The sequence below is a fragment of the Choloepus didactylus genome, chromosome 21 (assembly GCF_015220235.1).
Source record: "Choloepus didactylus isolate mChoDid1 chromosome 21, mChoDid1.pri, whole genome shotgun sequence".
NCBI classification, from domain to species: domain Eukaryota; kingdom Metazoa; phylum Chordata; class Mammalia; order Pilosa; family Megalonychidae; genus Choloepus; species Choloepus didactylus.
The window spans coordinates 36,980,957-36,996,719 of record NC_051327.1 but is presented as its reverse complement, the minus strand read 5'-3'; the positions used below and the strand labels follow the sequence as shown (position 1 = coordinate 36,996,719).

At 46.1% G+C, this 15,763-nt stretch overlaps 1 protein-coding gene and 1 pseudogene across 7 annotated transcripts in view; one reads left to right on the top strand and one right to left on the bottom strand.

Annotated features, from left to right (window-relative positions):
* CLEC16A (C-type lectin domain containing 16A) overlaps positions 1–15,763 on the bottom strand; it is a 228,115-nt gene that overhangs the window by 95,958 nt on the left and 116,394 nt on the right. For all 7 annotated transcript variants that reach the window (XM_037815367.1, XM_037815369.1, XM_037815363.1 and 4 more), the window contains one exon: positions 13,536–13,664. In XM_037815367.1, coding sequence (XP_037671295.1) covers positions 13,536–13,664 — 129 coding nt within the window. The remainder of the gene's footprint in view (positions 1–13,535; positions 13,665–15,763) is intronic.
* Positions 421–1,565, top strand: LOC119518016 (annotated as a pseudogene).

The window sequence follows — 15,763 nt, the reverse complement described above, 5'->3', positions numbered from 1 at the left end:
ACGTGGTTCCTCCAGCAAAGGCATTCCTGACCCTGGGAGTGGGGTGTGAACAAGTCCAGAGTGGTCATCAGGTGTTTCCAGAGAGCAGAAAAAAGCAGAGCCCAAAGCCCCAGAAACCCAGCAAAGCTTGTGCAGAAAACAGCCTTTACCTTGGAGGCAGGCTTGCCCTGATGGCACCCTCTCTTTGAGTCCTGGGGTGAGGCGGACTTGCCCATCAACCAGGGGACAGAAAGCAGAGGGCAGCCACTGAGGGAAACAGCTCCGGGGTCAGACTGACAAGCTCCACTATGCTGGGCAAGTCACTCCACCTCCATGAAGTCCATTTTCCTCCTCTGTGAAAGGGCTGTTGGAGTTCTGAGATAATGCTGGAGGGGAAGCGGCCAGCCTAGGGCTCCATGAGCGGTGGCCCCTGGGGAGGGCATGGACACGGACCACTGTCATCACTGGTGAGCCCCACAAAAATGAATCCCAGAGCACTTCTGGGTCTTCTTTATAGCTCTAAGGGCTACTGTGAGGGAAGTCAACTGTGAAGGAAGGCTGGGTTATACAGAGTAAGAGAGTAAGTTTGCTGCTCCAGGGCAGCAACTGTCGCCACAGTGGCGGCCACTACGTCTCGTCCCACCTCTGCTGCCCTGGGCACTGTGGTGTTGGCAGGCCCCGAGCATGCAATAGGCAGAGCCAGTCGGTATCTCGGACATCAGTGTGGAACACAATTTTCCACCAAGCCTGGTTCAAGAACCTAGCCCTGAATCTGCTTGTCCTTGTGAAGATCCTTGAGGGATGGACTGAAACTGAGACCGAAATACACAGGAATTTTGCGTTGCTTGACTACTATTTGGAAATTTGACGGACTTCGGGGACTTTACCAAGGAGTAATCCCAAACATGTGGGATGCAGGTTTATCCTGGGGACCCTACTTTCTCTTTTATAATGCCATCAAATCACGTAAGACAGAAGAAAGCTGAGCAGTACGAGGCAACAGAATACCTTGTCTCAGCTGCTGAAGCTGGAGCTGTGACCCTCTGCATTACAAACCCATTATGGGTAGCAAAAACTCACCATCTGCCAAAGTATGATGGTGATGTTAACTCTCCACAGCAACAGCACAAAGGACTGTTTGATACACTTTTGAAAATATATAAATATGAAGGTGTGCATGGATTGTACAAACGATTTATTCCTGGGCTGTTTGGAACCCCACATGGTGTCCTTCAGTTTACGGCCTATGAATTGCTGAAACTGTAGTACAACCAGCATATCAATAGATTACCAGCAGCTCATCTGAGCACAGTTGAATGTATAACTGTTGCAGACTATCTAAAATATTTGCTCCAGCAGCAACATACCCAAATCAAGTCGTGAGAGCTCATCTCCAGGATCAACACATTTTTGACAAGGGTATATTGGATGTAATCACAAAGACATAGAGGAAAGAAGGTATCGGTGGATTTTCCAAAGGAATTGCTCCCAGTTTGAGTCGAGTGACTCCAGCCTGCTGTATGACCTTTGTGATACATGAAAATGTCTTGTGTTTCTTAGCTGACCATAGAGGAAAGAGAAAGTAAGCTAGAAGAAGATAATTCCAGTATATTTGCCCATGACATCAACATGTTCCTTTGTGTTTAAAAGATAAAACTCAGAATATTGCAAGATTACATGGCTCATAATTGAAAAATTGACCTGTAATTAGGAGAAGTCAAAGAACTGCTAAGGTTTTGCAATGTTTTTCTGCCTTTTGCCTTCCCATATGCATGGGGTCTGGAAATCTCTTCCTGAAATGGCTGCCATTAACATAATGTTGAAATAGATATTACTGTGGCACTTCCTAAATATGTCCGTTTCATTGTTCACGTAGAAGCTGCTTTGCAGCATCAGCTACGTGGATTTAGATGAATTTGCTGCTTTTTTCCTATCTCATTTGCCTGGATTGGTTTTCAAATTGACCTCTGTGCAACGGAAAGAAGACGGCTTCTTACAAGAATGCCATTGTATGTTTTCAAGGGTAAATTAAACTTCAATGATTACTGAAAAATGTGTTACCCAAATCCAGACCATTTTAGATTGGGATATTTTGGTAAGAAAGAATCCACTATAAATTTGCTTTACTTTTGATTCAATTTGAAGGCACTAATGAAAAAGTTGAGAAGTTATATACTTCTCTTAATTTGAGAAATATCTGCTATCTGCTGTCATTCCATTGCTAATGTTAAATTTTTTCAGAGGCTCCTTCCATAATTTAAAATGTAATCCAGGATCCAGTTCTTGTTTTTTGGCATAGACACTTAGTGTATTTTAAGTTCATAAAATCTGAACTTCTAGAATCCAGCCATATAGTCTTTATTTAGCATGGCTGTACGGAGGCACTAATAGATACCCTTATACAGATGCTGGAATGCCCGGGGTGTGTTTGTTGGCTAACTGTATGGAAAAGAAAACAGTTTGTCTACAGAGTAGAGTAACAATCTACTTAACTTTGGGATACATGAGTCCAGATCACAAATCAAATGGTCAGTCTACGCTGGTCGCTCAAATTCATTTTTAGATACAAATTACATTAATGAACAATATTGATTTTACTTTCATGAATCATTGTGGATATCTAAGAATATAAAGGCTTACTCCAAAAGGATACCAGAATAATAATTACATTTTTACGTATCATAGACACGTACAAATGCTGTTGCAACACTATCTATTTGTGGTAATTACGACACTGTGGCTTTTAAAGCCATATTTAAATGATTCTTTGAAAATAGATATATTTTGAAAACCACATTGTTTTTTAAATAAAAATGAACTGACAAGTAAAAAAAATCAAAACAGCTTCTGTTTATTAAGCACCGACTGTGTGCCAGACACCGTACTGCACCTTGAAGAGGAAGAAACAGAGTGACCTAAGTTCACCCAGCTGGTAAGTGGCAGAGCTGGGGTTTGACCCTGGAAGGTCTGGGACTGAAACGTGAGGTGAGAGCTTACTGCTCAGCTGAAGGCCAAGGAAACCCCAGCATCTGTGCCAGCCCGAGTGTGCTCCAGAAAGCCCAGGGTGCAGGTGGTGACATGAAATATTATGCAATTTGAGCTCTCATATAAGAAGTCATGACCTCAAGGATGATGGGGGGGGGGGGGAGGGGAAGGCCTCTCACAGTCAGGTCTACACCAAAGGGAAGCCGGAAGCTGCAAGGCAAAGAAACCAAGTAGGACCAGAGTCTAGGTATAAGAAAACACAAATATGTGTGGCTTTCTATAGTCCATCACCCTGAAAATCCGAAATATAGAAGGAGTTTGGGGTTCGGTTGCTAATATAAGCCTTAGTGGTAAAATACTGCTTTTGCAAATGGAAGATAATTCTGAGAATACAATTAAAATAACAAAAATCATAAAATCGTGTGATATTTAAAATAGAGTATAAATTAAATTACCCTCCTCCCCCAATACTTTTCCTGGTTCCTACCCCAACTCCTAAGAGAAGGAAGAGCACAAGAGAAGCCTGTGGAGGAGAATGTAAGAAGGGCAGGTTGCTCCCCTTTGGTCAATGCTCTCTCTTTGAAGCCAAAAATAAGGTTTAAATTAGAGCATAAGGGTCCTAAAAATCATCCCAGCACCTCTAAAGTAATAAGCACTCCCTCTGCTTGCTCACTGCCTACAGGTACTGTGCAGGGGCAGTATGACCATCATCTCCTTTCAGCCTTCTAACAACCCTGCACGGTTCCCGTTTTACAGACAGGGACACTAAAGCCCAGGGATGCCAGGCAACCTGCCTGTGCCAGTTTAGATATATCATGTCCCCCAAGAAAAACCCATGATCTTTTAATCCAATCTCATAGGATATTGGGATTAGGTTCTTTCCATGGAGATGTGACCCACCCAACTGTGAGTGACACCTTTGGTTAGGGTGTGACCTCTGATTGAATGTTTCCATGGAAGTGTGGCTCTGCCCATTCACCACGGGTCTTGATTAGTTTACCAGAGCTCTACAAAAGTTCAGACAGAAGGAGCTCACTGCTACCTGCAGCTGAGAGACACATTTTGAAGACTGCCATTTGAAGCTGACACTGACATTTTGGAGAACGCCATTTTGAAATGCAACCTGAGAGCAAGCAGACGCCAGTCACGTGCATTCCCAGCTCAGAGGTTTTCGGAAGCCATTGGCCATCCTTCAGTGAAGGTACCCTGTTGTTGATGTCTTACCTTGGACACTTTATGGCCTTAAGACTGTAACTGTGTAACCAAATAAACCCCCTTTATAAAAGCCAATCTGTTGCTGGTGTTTTGCAAAATGGCAGCATTAGCAAACTGGAACACTGCCCAAGGTCACTGATCAATAACTGGATTCTAACACCTATGTTCTTCCAACCACAGGTCTCTGCCTTGAAAAGATTTAAGGCTTGGGATCCAGGTTTTTATCAAGTGCTTTTCTTTTCTTTACTAAAAGAAGATGCAAATTTAAAAGTTTTACTACAAAGGAAAAAGAAATTATGATGCTTTCAGATACTTCCATAGACTATCAGGAAGAAGGTGCTGGAAGAACGATCAGATTAGATTTTGAAAGGGGAGATAATGATCAAGCTCAAATTCAAAGATGAGACTTCACCAGTTTCTTTGTGTTAAGGAAACTGGGAGTAAACTCAGGCCAAGAAAGTCCCTGGGGGACAGGTCCAATGGGCTGAGCAGGAGGATGGCTTCAGAGCCAGACAGGCTGTGGCTCAATCTGGGGCTAAGGCAAGTCACATGAATTCCTGAGCACAGGCTTCACAGACTGGAAATCGTGTACCCCGCCACCCCCACTCATGGGGTCATTGTGTAGGTGCAACAAAATAACACAGCTGGTGTACAGAGCCCTGGGGTGGCCCTGGCACCTGCAGATCATGCCCTCTCGCCCACTTCCCTTGCCTCATTTGCAAGCTGCTCAGTTGGGGTGACAGTCCATCAAGTCCAATAAAACTGTGGAAACGGCTGTCATTTCTCTAACAGTTATTATTCAAAGAATGCTGAAGCACTTTAAAATGGGCACAACCCACTGGGAAAGCAATTTGGTTGGCAACAGGTAGAGATCACAAAAATGCTGATACCCTTTGAACTAGAAATTTCACTTCTGGGAATGTATTCTAAAGAAAAACCCAAAAGAAAGAAAACACCGTATTCATGAAGCTGTTCATTACAGTTTAGTTGAAAAACGTAATACTGGAAGCAACTGAAATGTCTACCAGCAGGAAAAGGGTTAAATAAATTTTGGCAGAAGTCACCAGATAAACTTTTATGCAACCACTAATTAGAATTATTAAAACTGTATCATGGAAGGCATGACCAAGATGGCAGTATAAGATGCTTCAGGGTACTGTTCTCCCACAGAATCTTCAAACAATTAGCAAAAACTGGCAGCACCATCTTCCTCAAAACTCCAAAAAATAATTAAAGGGTTGCAGTAACTGGGTGAGTGCCAAAACAAGAAAATACAGCTTTGAAAATGGTAAGAAAAGCGCCTAGTGCCCTTGCGGGCCCCTCCCCCACCCACTCCCTGGCCCAGTGAGGAATCTGCCTACACTCCCAGTGTGAGCCCCTGGCCATGTTCTGGAGGGAGCAGAGTGACTCCTACGCACATAATGGGGTGCCTGTATGTCCCTGCAATTATCAAGTGGCAGCCTGAAAGACTGAACCAGGAAACTCTTCTCTGGCTCACCCTCCTGGAACTTGCCCTGCAGGTAGAAGCAGTGTGCAGATGGCTAAACTGTGTAAGAAACAATTAAGCCAAAGTGGCCTAAGCAAAGGATTTCCTGCTTTAAGCCATACAACAGAGCACCCTGAAGGGGGAGGAAGTCTATTTCACAGGGAATAGAGGGGGCATTCAAATTCCTAACAGATTAAGGCCAGGAAACAGCACAAGCCCAGGATAAGACACAGGCTGAGGAAGGATGAAGAGGACTGTGCCGGTTTGAATGTATTATGTCCCCCAGAGAAAGCCATATTCTTTGATGCAGTCTTGTGGGGCAGACGTTTTGGTGCTGATTAGATTTGCATAGAAATGCGCCCCACCCAACTGTAGGTGATAACTCTGATGAGATATTTCTATGGAGGCATGGCCCCACCCATTCAGGGTGGGCCTTGATCACTGAAGCCATATAAATGAGCTGACGGGCAGAGGGAACTCAGTGCAGCTGTGAGTGACATTTTGAAGAGGAGCTACAGCCAAGAGGGACACTTTGAAGAATGCACAGGAGCTGAGAGAGGAACTGCAGTTTACAGAGACATTTTGGAGATGGCCTTTGAAAGCAGACTTCGGCTCCAGAGAAGCTAAGAGGAAAAATGCGCGAAGAGCAACTGAGAGTGACATTTTGGAGAGAAGCTGAAGCCTAGAGAGGAAGGTCCTGGGAGAAAGCCATTTTGAAACCAGAACTTTGGAGCAGACGCCAGCCACGTGCCTTCCCAGGTAACAGAGGTTTTCCGGACACCATTGGCCATCCTCCAGTGAAGGTACCTGATTACTGATGTGTTACCTTGGACACTTTATGGCCTTAAGACTGTAACTGTGTAACCAAATAAACCCCCTTTTATAAAAGCCAATCCATTTCTGGTGTTTTGCATTCTGGCAGCATTAGGAAACAAAACAAGGACCCTGCATGGCCCATGTGCAGCAGGCTGAACTTCTTGACAGGAAAGCTAAACTCTGAAGGACAGCATCAGCAAAGACAGAGCCATTTTGCAAAGTCTCTGAAAGGCATTTTTTTTTTTCCCATTTGTTTTTGTCCTGGTACTCAAAGAAATCTCTGCCATATCACTAGCTGGATACAAACTTAAGGAACAGAGAGCACAGGGACTAAATCCCAGAGTCAACACTTTAAAATATCAAACTGTACAGTGTACAAGAAAAGATTACAAGACAAAGAAATGGGAAATGATGTCCCATCTAGGGGAAGAAGTTAAAAATCCAGAAACCATCAATGAAGAACACTAGACTTTGGACATACCAGACACAAATAATTTTTTTAAAATGATCTTCAACATGCTCAAGTAGATAAAGGAAAACATAGAGTATGAACTAAAGGATACCATGAAAATAATGAATGAACAATATGAGAGTCTCAATAAAGAGAAAGAAATTTTTAAAAAGAACCAAACAGAAATACTGGAGTTGAAGACCACCATAACTGAAATGAAACATACCCTAAACGGGTTTCAACAGCAGAATGGAGCTGGCAGGAGAAAGAATCAGTGAATTCAAAGACAAGACAATTAAATGATTCAGGCTGAAGAGCAGAAAGAAAAAGAATTTTTAAAAAGTGAACAGAGCTTAAGAGACCTGTGGGACTCAGATGTGGCCCTGTCTCTCTAGCTAAGCCAACTTGAAAGGTGAAATCACTGCCCTCCCCCCTACGTGGGATCAGACACCCAGGGGAGTGAATCTCCCTGGCAACGTGGAATATGACTCCCGGGGAGGAATGTAGACCTGGCATCGTGGGACGGAGAACATCTTCTTGACCAAAAGGGGGATGTGAAAGGAAATGAAATAAGCTTCAGTGGCAGAGAGATTCCAAAAGGAGCCGAGAGGTCACTCTGGTGGGCACTCTTACGCACACTTTAGACAACCCTTTTTAGGTTCTAAAGAATTGGGGTAGCTGGTGGTGGATACCTGAATCTATCAAACTACAACCCAGAACCCATGAATCTTGAAGACAGTTGTATAAAAATGTAGCTTAGGAGAGGCTAGGCCTCCCTATGGTTGTGCCTAAGAGCCTCCTCCCGAATGCCTCTTTGTTGCTCAGATGTGGCCCTTCTTCAGGACCCTGTGTTAGGCAATGGTTGCTTCGATTTTATACCAACACATGAGCAATAAAAGAAAAAGTAGGTAAATGGGACTTCATCAAAATTAAAATGTTTGTGCATCAAAGGACTTTATCATGAAAGTAAAAACACAATCTACAGATAGGAGAGAATATTTGGAAACAACGTATCCAGTAAGTGTTTAATATCTAGAATATATATAGAAATCCTACAACTCAATAACAAAATAACCAACCCAAATAAAAAATGGACAAAAGACTTGAATAGACATTTCTCCAAAGAAGATATACAAATGGCCAAAGAAAAATGATGTTCAACATCATTAGCCATTAGGGAAATGAAAATCAAAACCACAATGAGCTACCATTTTGCATCCACTAGAATGGTGACTTAAAAATTGGAAAATAAAGTGTTCCAGAGGATGTGGAAAAATAAGAACTCTCATTTATGTTTGGTGGGAATGTAAAATGGTACAGCTGCTGTGGAAAAAAACATAGTGGTTCCTCAGAAAATCAAGTATATAATTACCGTATGACCCAGTCATTCCTCTTCTAGGTATATACCCCAAATAACTGAAAGTAGGGACTCAAACAGATATTTTCACACTGATTTTCATAGCAGCATTATTCACAATTGCCAAAAGATGGAAGCAACCCAAGTGTCTACTATCAGAAGAGTGGATAAATAAAATGTGGTCTATATATACAGTTGAATATTATTCAACCATAATAAGGAATGAAGTTCAGATATATTAGACAACACGGATGAACCTTGAAGACATCATGTTGCGTGAAATAACCCAGAAACAAAAGAACAAATACTGTATGATCTCAGTGATATGAAATAATTAGAAGAAGCCAATTAATAGAATCAGACACCAGAAAATAGGTTACCAGGCACTGGGGGGGTGGGGGTTGGGGTAAGGGATGGGGAGTTAATGTTTAATGGGTACAGAGTTTCTGTTTGTGATAATGGAAAAGTTTTGGTAATGGATGGTGGTGATGGTAGCACCATATTGTGAATGGAATTAACAGTATTAAATTATATATTTGAATGTGGGTAATGGGGAAATTTTAGGTTGTATATGTGTTACTAGAATAAAATTTAAAAAAAACAAATACCATAGGCTTGTACAATACAAACAGTGAACCCTAAATGTAAACTACGGATTACAGTTAATAGTACAATTATAAAAATATTCTTTCATCAATTACAGCAAAGGTGACACACAAATGCAAAGTGTTAATAAAATAGGGGAAACTACTGGAATTCTATTTCTCTGTATGATTACTTGGTATGCTTGCAACTTTTTAAATAAAATTAAAAAAAAAATCTGTTTATTGCAACCTGGATTAACTGTTGAAATATCAAGCATTCACTATGCAACCCTAAAAAGATGTATTTACAAACAAAATTAGGAAGGAGACGGAAAATGTCTAAGGGTTTAAGTGAGAAAATCAATGGAATTTCTTTTCCTCTACTTTCGAAACTTTTTGAGATGTTGTTTTTTCTAGTGCATCATTCACATCCAAAAGTAAAGCAAAATATTCTCAAGTCAATAGCGATAAACATAAAAACTGACTGTGTTTTAACAAGGGAACAAGGGAACACGGAAACAGAACAGAGGGACAGCTCCAACCTTGGGCAAACACATTACTTTCATGATGGCTTCCAGGATTACTAGACAAAGAGAGCTAGTGCCTTCAATTCAGATCTGATATTCACCAACAACCTTATCTCCAAGTCTCTTTCTCTCTAATATTAAACTTCAGTGGACTGAGACTGTTAAAAGCCCTACTCTTTCCCACCTAAGATGCTACAGAGCTCCACCACCATTCGGCCAGCACTTCCTGAGGCTTGCTTCCTCTCACTTCCCAGCCACTCTCTTCTACTCTGGTCAACAGGTGGCAGGTGGGACACATCAGGAACCTGAGGCTCAGGAAGGTTGAATTCTTGTCCAAGATCCCATGTTTATAGTGATTTGACCAGGGGGTCTGACTCGCAAGCCTGTGTTCTTTCTTGATGACTCGCTCAGCTGCCCCGACACACAGGGTGGGTGCAGCCCAAGTCAGGGGTTCCACCTGAATGTTCTCATCAAACCACAATAGCTCTGGCAACTTTCATTTCAACATGAATTTCCCCGCTTGGCTGGCATGGCTCGGTGGCACTCCTGCTCATTTGCTCTTATTTGGTATTATTTGCTCACTGCTCTGTCCTTGCACCTTGCACAGGGCACCTAGAAAATGCTCCACAAATATGTCAAATAAAAGAATAAATGATGAAATTTACAAAACGCAGGACAGAAAACATGACTCTATTGCCAGACACCTCACCATGATCTGCAATGGCCTGACCCCTCCTCTCCAGGCTCACTACCCCCTCCACTCCCCCTCACCCCCTGAGCTCCAATTATCCTGCTCCTTGAACACACCACCCTCTTTTTCATCTTGGGGACTTCATATGTGCTGTTCCCTCTGTCTGGAAAGTTCTTCCTTTAACTTTGCACAGCTGGTTCTTTCTCATACCTCAGGTTTCAGCTCAAATGTCACCTCTGCAAAGAAGCTTTCTATCCAAAAGTGCTACCCCCATGTAACCCTGTCCCCCTCAGGCCATTTCTTTCCTCCATAGCTTTTACTTTATTGTCTTGCCTAGTGTCATGTTGGTCCAGAAGGCAGGGACATTTGCCTTGTTCTCTTCTGCTCCCCCACGCACAGTGCAGCACCTGACACACAGTAGCAACCCAGAAGCTCTTTGATGAATGCATGAATGAATATTTTACAAGTTAGGAATGCTTTACTAGTGAGGATTGTTTGAGCTTCTTTGGCAAATCCTCAGAAAGATAAATAAATAAATAAAGGGTGAGATTCTAAAATGCATTAGCCTCCTAAAAGTTAAAACAAGTCTACTTGGTGCAAAAAACAAAACAAAACCAAACCTTTGAATTCAAAAGGATGAAATGGAATGTTCTTTGGAGACAGGCAAAAAACTTCAAAGAAACCACATAAGCCCTCAATTGCTTGCTAAACCATATATTTCCTTTAGCTTGAATTCAAAAGCATACTGCTGTGTTCGAATTTCTGAAGTGGGCTACAGGAACTAAGCTCCTGGATAATTCCAGACATCTGCCTCGCAACAGGAACTAGACTGAGGTGAGTGGCCAGAATTTCCATTCAGAAACAGATTCAAGTTGCCAAAGTAAGCTTCTCTAAAACGGACGGCTCTTATTGGAGGCGACGTACCCTAGTTTAGATCTTCCGGCCACCTTCTCCCTGGCACAAAGCCTGCAGACCCTGGGATTTGAGATTTGCTTTTGTAAACTCAAAAAACAGACAAAGGCCTAACAAGAGGCCCTTGAGAAGCCCAGACATTCCCAGGGGCTTGGTCTGTGCTTCAGTAAGTTGTGGGGGCTGTGCCCCTGTCTAGGGCTAGGGGGGCGGGCAGCGAGCCTCGGGGAGCCTGCAGCTCAGGGGGAGGAGCTTGGCATAGGGAAGAAGAGTACCACCGTCAAGGACCTACGATGAGCCCTTTGCCTTCAGTGCACACGATAACTCGGGAAACGCTGCCAGGAGATGCTTTATAGGTGGCTCACAGGGCAGAAGGAACCCCAAAGGCAGGCACCGATCCCTCTGCCACATGCCTGAGAGCCTCTGCCCTGAAGTTCTGCCATTTTTCTCCTGCGGATCAGGACTGCCTGCCTTAACCCTCTGAGCACTCCCAGTCAGCCAGTCAGTGCACGATGTCACAAAACAGCACTAACAGGTACCCACCAAGGCTCCACCATCCGGCTCTCACCCCTCGGCCTCTGCACCTCCCACTTAGCTTCCCTCACTCTGGGCTCTGGCTGTGGCCACCTCCTTGGAGGGGTCAGCATGTGCCCCGCCTCTCTAGGCCTTGGCCTGTCGCCGGCTGCCTGGCCCACTCCCACACAGCCTTCCCCAACTTAATCGGCCCCTCTGATGCCTGCCCTCAGCCCCCTCCCACCCCAGGTGGGAGTAGGCATCCACCCCCATGAATCTTTAGGAACAGCCCTGACCACATGTACTGATGTTGCCTTTTCCCCACCTGGCCCTCTCAATTGTGATTCCATGAGGACTGGGCTGTGGGTTCTGGGTCCCTGGTATCCAGCACCAAGTGGGGCTAATGAACACGATGAGGGGAGCAGGGGGAGCAGTGGACCACTGAGGTGGAGCGTTCAGGCTCAGGAGGCCACACTGCCTGGCCTCAACCCTGGCTCTGCTCCTGACCAGCTGGTGACCTGCAGCCAATGACTCGGCCTGCCTGAGCCTCCATTGCTTCCTCTGTGAAATGGGGGTAATAAGAGTGCCAGCCTCCTAGGATACTTGTGAGGACTGAATGAGGAAATCCACATATGGAATGGAAAGAAACAATCCACTTTGTAACAAAGGATATGAGCCCATGTAAGTGTGAAGAAAACCCGATGAACCAAAAAGAAGGCAGTGTGCAGCCCCAAGTGGCAGCCCTCAATCTTCCAGCCCTCTGGACCTCCCGGCTCAGGGGCTCAGGACTTCTCGGGCATGGGGACACTGCAGCCGAGTGGTGTGCAGCTGCCCTTGACCAAGAAGCCTGGCTGGAAGCACCTCCCAGGATTAGGGTAAGTGAGCCAGTGTCGAGAAGAGGTCGCCGAGACTGTTACATTTGCCAGAACCAGTCCTCCCATGGGAGCTGATGCCAAGGATGCCCAATGCAAACACTGCCACCCACCAACGAGGGTGTGTGCCTGGCCAGCAGGGCCTGCAGTGCTGGCTGGGAGCAGGCAGAAGGCAGGCATCAGGGGCTTGGACAGGGTGGGTCCTGTGGTGAGGTCTGTAGTTTGGCTGGACAGCAGGGAATGTGGATCGACTTAGACACATGATCTGACTTCCTTTGCACCCCTTAGGCCTCTGAGGCAACATCGCCAGCGGGAAGAATGCAGGCCATAGAGTCCTCTCATCTGAGGTAGACACAGCAGGTCACTCCTGCTTTTAAAAACCAAAAGTAAAACTCCTCAGCCGCACTGGTTACGCATGGATGAACTCAGAACACGCAGGCTGAACAAGCCGAGGGCAACGAGTTCCTCTAAACGATCCCCTAAGATTCACCATCTCCAGGGAATGATTTTCTAGGAAAAGGTTAGGGTGCTTTCTAAGAAAGAAACTGTGATCTTGCAAGGGAGATAAAATACCGTGAACAGCCTTGCCGAGACTGCTTCTTAGAGCGACTGCTTCAGAAAAAAGTGCTGATAACGGAAGCAGTCTCCAGCTGGGTTCTGAGAATTAATCTGCTCTTCACACACATCTCTCCCACAGGCCAGTGAGACTCACAATTTCATTTGCGTGCCTGGCCCCATAATCAGTCCTTAACATCACACCATCTTCTGGGGGTCCTGAGCGTATCTGGGCTAAGATGTCACAGTGGACTCCCCTGCACTGTACTTGCTGTGCTCAGCCACCCCACCCCCTGCAGAACCCCAGCCTCGGGGCTTCCGCTCCCAGAGCTCAGGGATGGGGTGTGCTGTGCACCAGCCAAGGCAGCCTGCCTGCAGCCCACATCTGGGGCCAGGAGAGATGGAATTCCAGAGCACCACTCTCGAGAGCTACGCCTGGAGGCAGGTAGGGGAGGCAGGGGTGCAGACGGGCCCTACCCATGGCCCCCTCATGCTGGGAGATGGGCTCTGGACCTGGTCAGAGATCTGCTCCCCCTGCCCTGAGGGGGATCTAAGGACAACTTCCCAGGAGAGGACTGGCACAGCGCTCACTCACCCGTCGTGTCTTTTCCACGTCGCCACACGGCAGACGCTTCACAAAGTCGATGCCCGTCAGTGGCGTGCCCGTCGGGGGCAGCAGGATGGAGGCGTCCATCATGAGATACTCCACGTTCATGGGCTTCATCTGGGAAGGAGACATGGCGGGAAGACTCAGTGAAGGTCCCTCACTCGGGGAGGCAGGAGATGGGGCACGTTTCCCAGGCCTCTCGCCTTCCCCTACAGAGTGAACACGCGACCTCCACCCTGGATTTTGAGTGCCTCCTTCTCACAGTCCTTGCAATGATGGTGACTGTAGCCACAGTAGCAGAAGCTTCCTTTTAATGTGGGCTGACTATAAGGCAAGGCCAGGAGCTAAAGGCTTTGGGTGCAAGCTCAAGTTTAAGCCTCCCAACAGCTCTAGCAGGGATGTTTCCCAATTTGCTGAGGAGAAAACTGAGGTTCAGAGAAGCTGAGCAATGGATCCAGGGTCACTCGGCTACCTGGTGGCAGAGCCAAGACATAAATCCAGGCTGGCTTTGCCCCTGAGCCCCGTGATTTCCACCACCTGGCCAGCATTCCCTCTCCCTTCCCCGTTCTATCCACACCCTCCATGTGAGCAGGTAACACATCCATTTGTGCAGCATCCACTCAGTGCCTGGCACCTGCCAGGCTCATCTCCTCCTGGAGGGCAGGCACTGGTCCTATCCCACATACAGGGGGGACACTGAGCTCCAAGGAAGAAGGACACAAGCCCACAGTCATTGGGCCCCAAAGGGGCAGAGCCATGATTCCTTCCACCCCACCACCTCTGTGAAGCTCTCCCTGATTACTAAGATGCCCAGTGTCATCTCCCCTACTCCAGAACTCTTTCTTGCTTTAGGACCAATCATTTAACACACACATGCTATTGAACACTGACACTTCATTTACCTGACCTCATAAAGAAGTGACATTTCATAAAGGTAAATTTCCTATAGAATTAATTTTACTCTTTCAAGTATCACTAGCTTTCTTTTTTGTCTTTTTTTTTTTTTTTTTTCAGAAAGCAGGTTTCAAACACATCCCACTTTCCCCCCTCCTTTTAAATAAAGCTTTCAAAACAGGGCAAGGATGCAGTGAGGGTCCCGCTGCCCAGACACGCAGAGAATAGGCTAGGATGCCAAGGAGCTATGTAGCACACACAGACTGCCCTTATTCTTTTTGACACTTTAAGCGCTTTCTTCCAGGGTCTGAGGTCCACCACCTCAAACCCCATCATCCCCGGGCAGACGGTGGCAGAGCCTCTAGCAGTGCCTTCCCAGGTGCCTCTTGTGTGCAGCTCCCCTCTGCTCAGCTCCAGGCTCTTAGCCTTCCCAGGAAAGCCCTCGTAGTTTGCTGCTGGGGGGAGAGCCAGCCTACCAGCTCATTACATGGGAGGCATCGGGGCAGTGAGTGAGGGACCCAAAGCACAGCCCTGACTCCAGTGCAGGGGCCGCCATGAGCACTTCCAGCAGCACCCAAGGACCCACCCCACTTGGTTTGGGTAGAGACCTGAAGACTGAGCTGAGGACTGCAGATAACAGGGTCTGGAGATGCTGCTTCTGTATTTCTCTTGAGTGCCAGGCACTGTGCAGGACATACAATAAGCACTTGAATAACACAAACAAGCAAAAGGCTAGGACGCTCCCCATGGTGGGATAGGAGGAGGAGACAAGTCTTTGTCATGCACGTACCCTACAGTGCCCAACACCAGGTACCTTGTTGGGCATTTCACACCCAGCCTGGGCAGCTGCATGGTGTGGTCCCCATTTTACAGATGAAAAAACCAAGACTCAGAACGTAAGCATCCTGCCCAAGGACGCACAGGTGGTAAGCAGCAAAAGGAGAAAGTGAGCAGGAGCTCAAGAGGCTGAGCTTTTCTGCATAGCCAAACGACATATGGGCCTGATGTTTCCAAACAAGAAACCAAACGGGAGAACTACAGTGCAGAGGGGACAAAGGGGTAAGATAAAATGGTCAATAACGGCTGAATCCACTTCACTCCAATTAATGGACTGAAGAGCAGATACCCGAGATTCTCCTAGGGGCGAGGGGAAATACCAGGGGCTGTGGTTGTCCCAACGAGTGAGGCACAGACATGGGAAGTCTATGCACCATGAGGAGGAGGCCTGGGTGCTGGACTGCAGCAGGCTCCTGGGGGCATTTCTGGAGATGAACTGTGCCCTTTCATGCTTTTCTCTGGAAAGGCTCCGAGGAGGCCTCAAA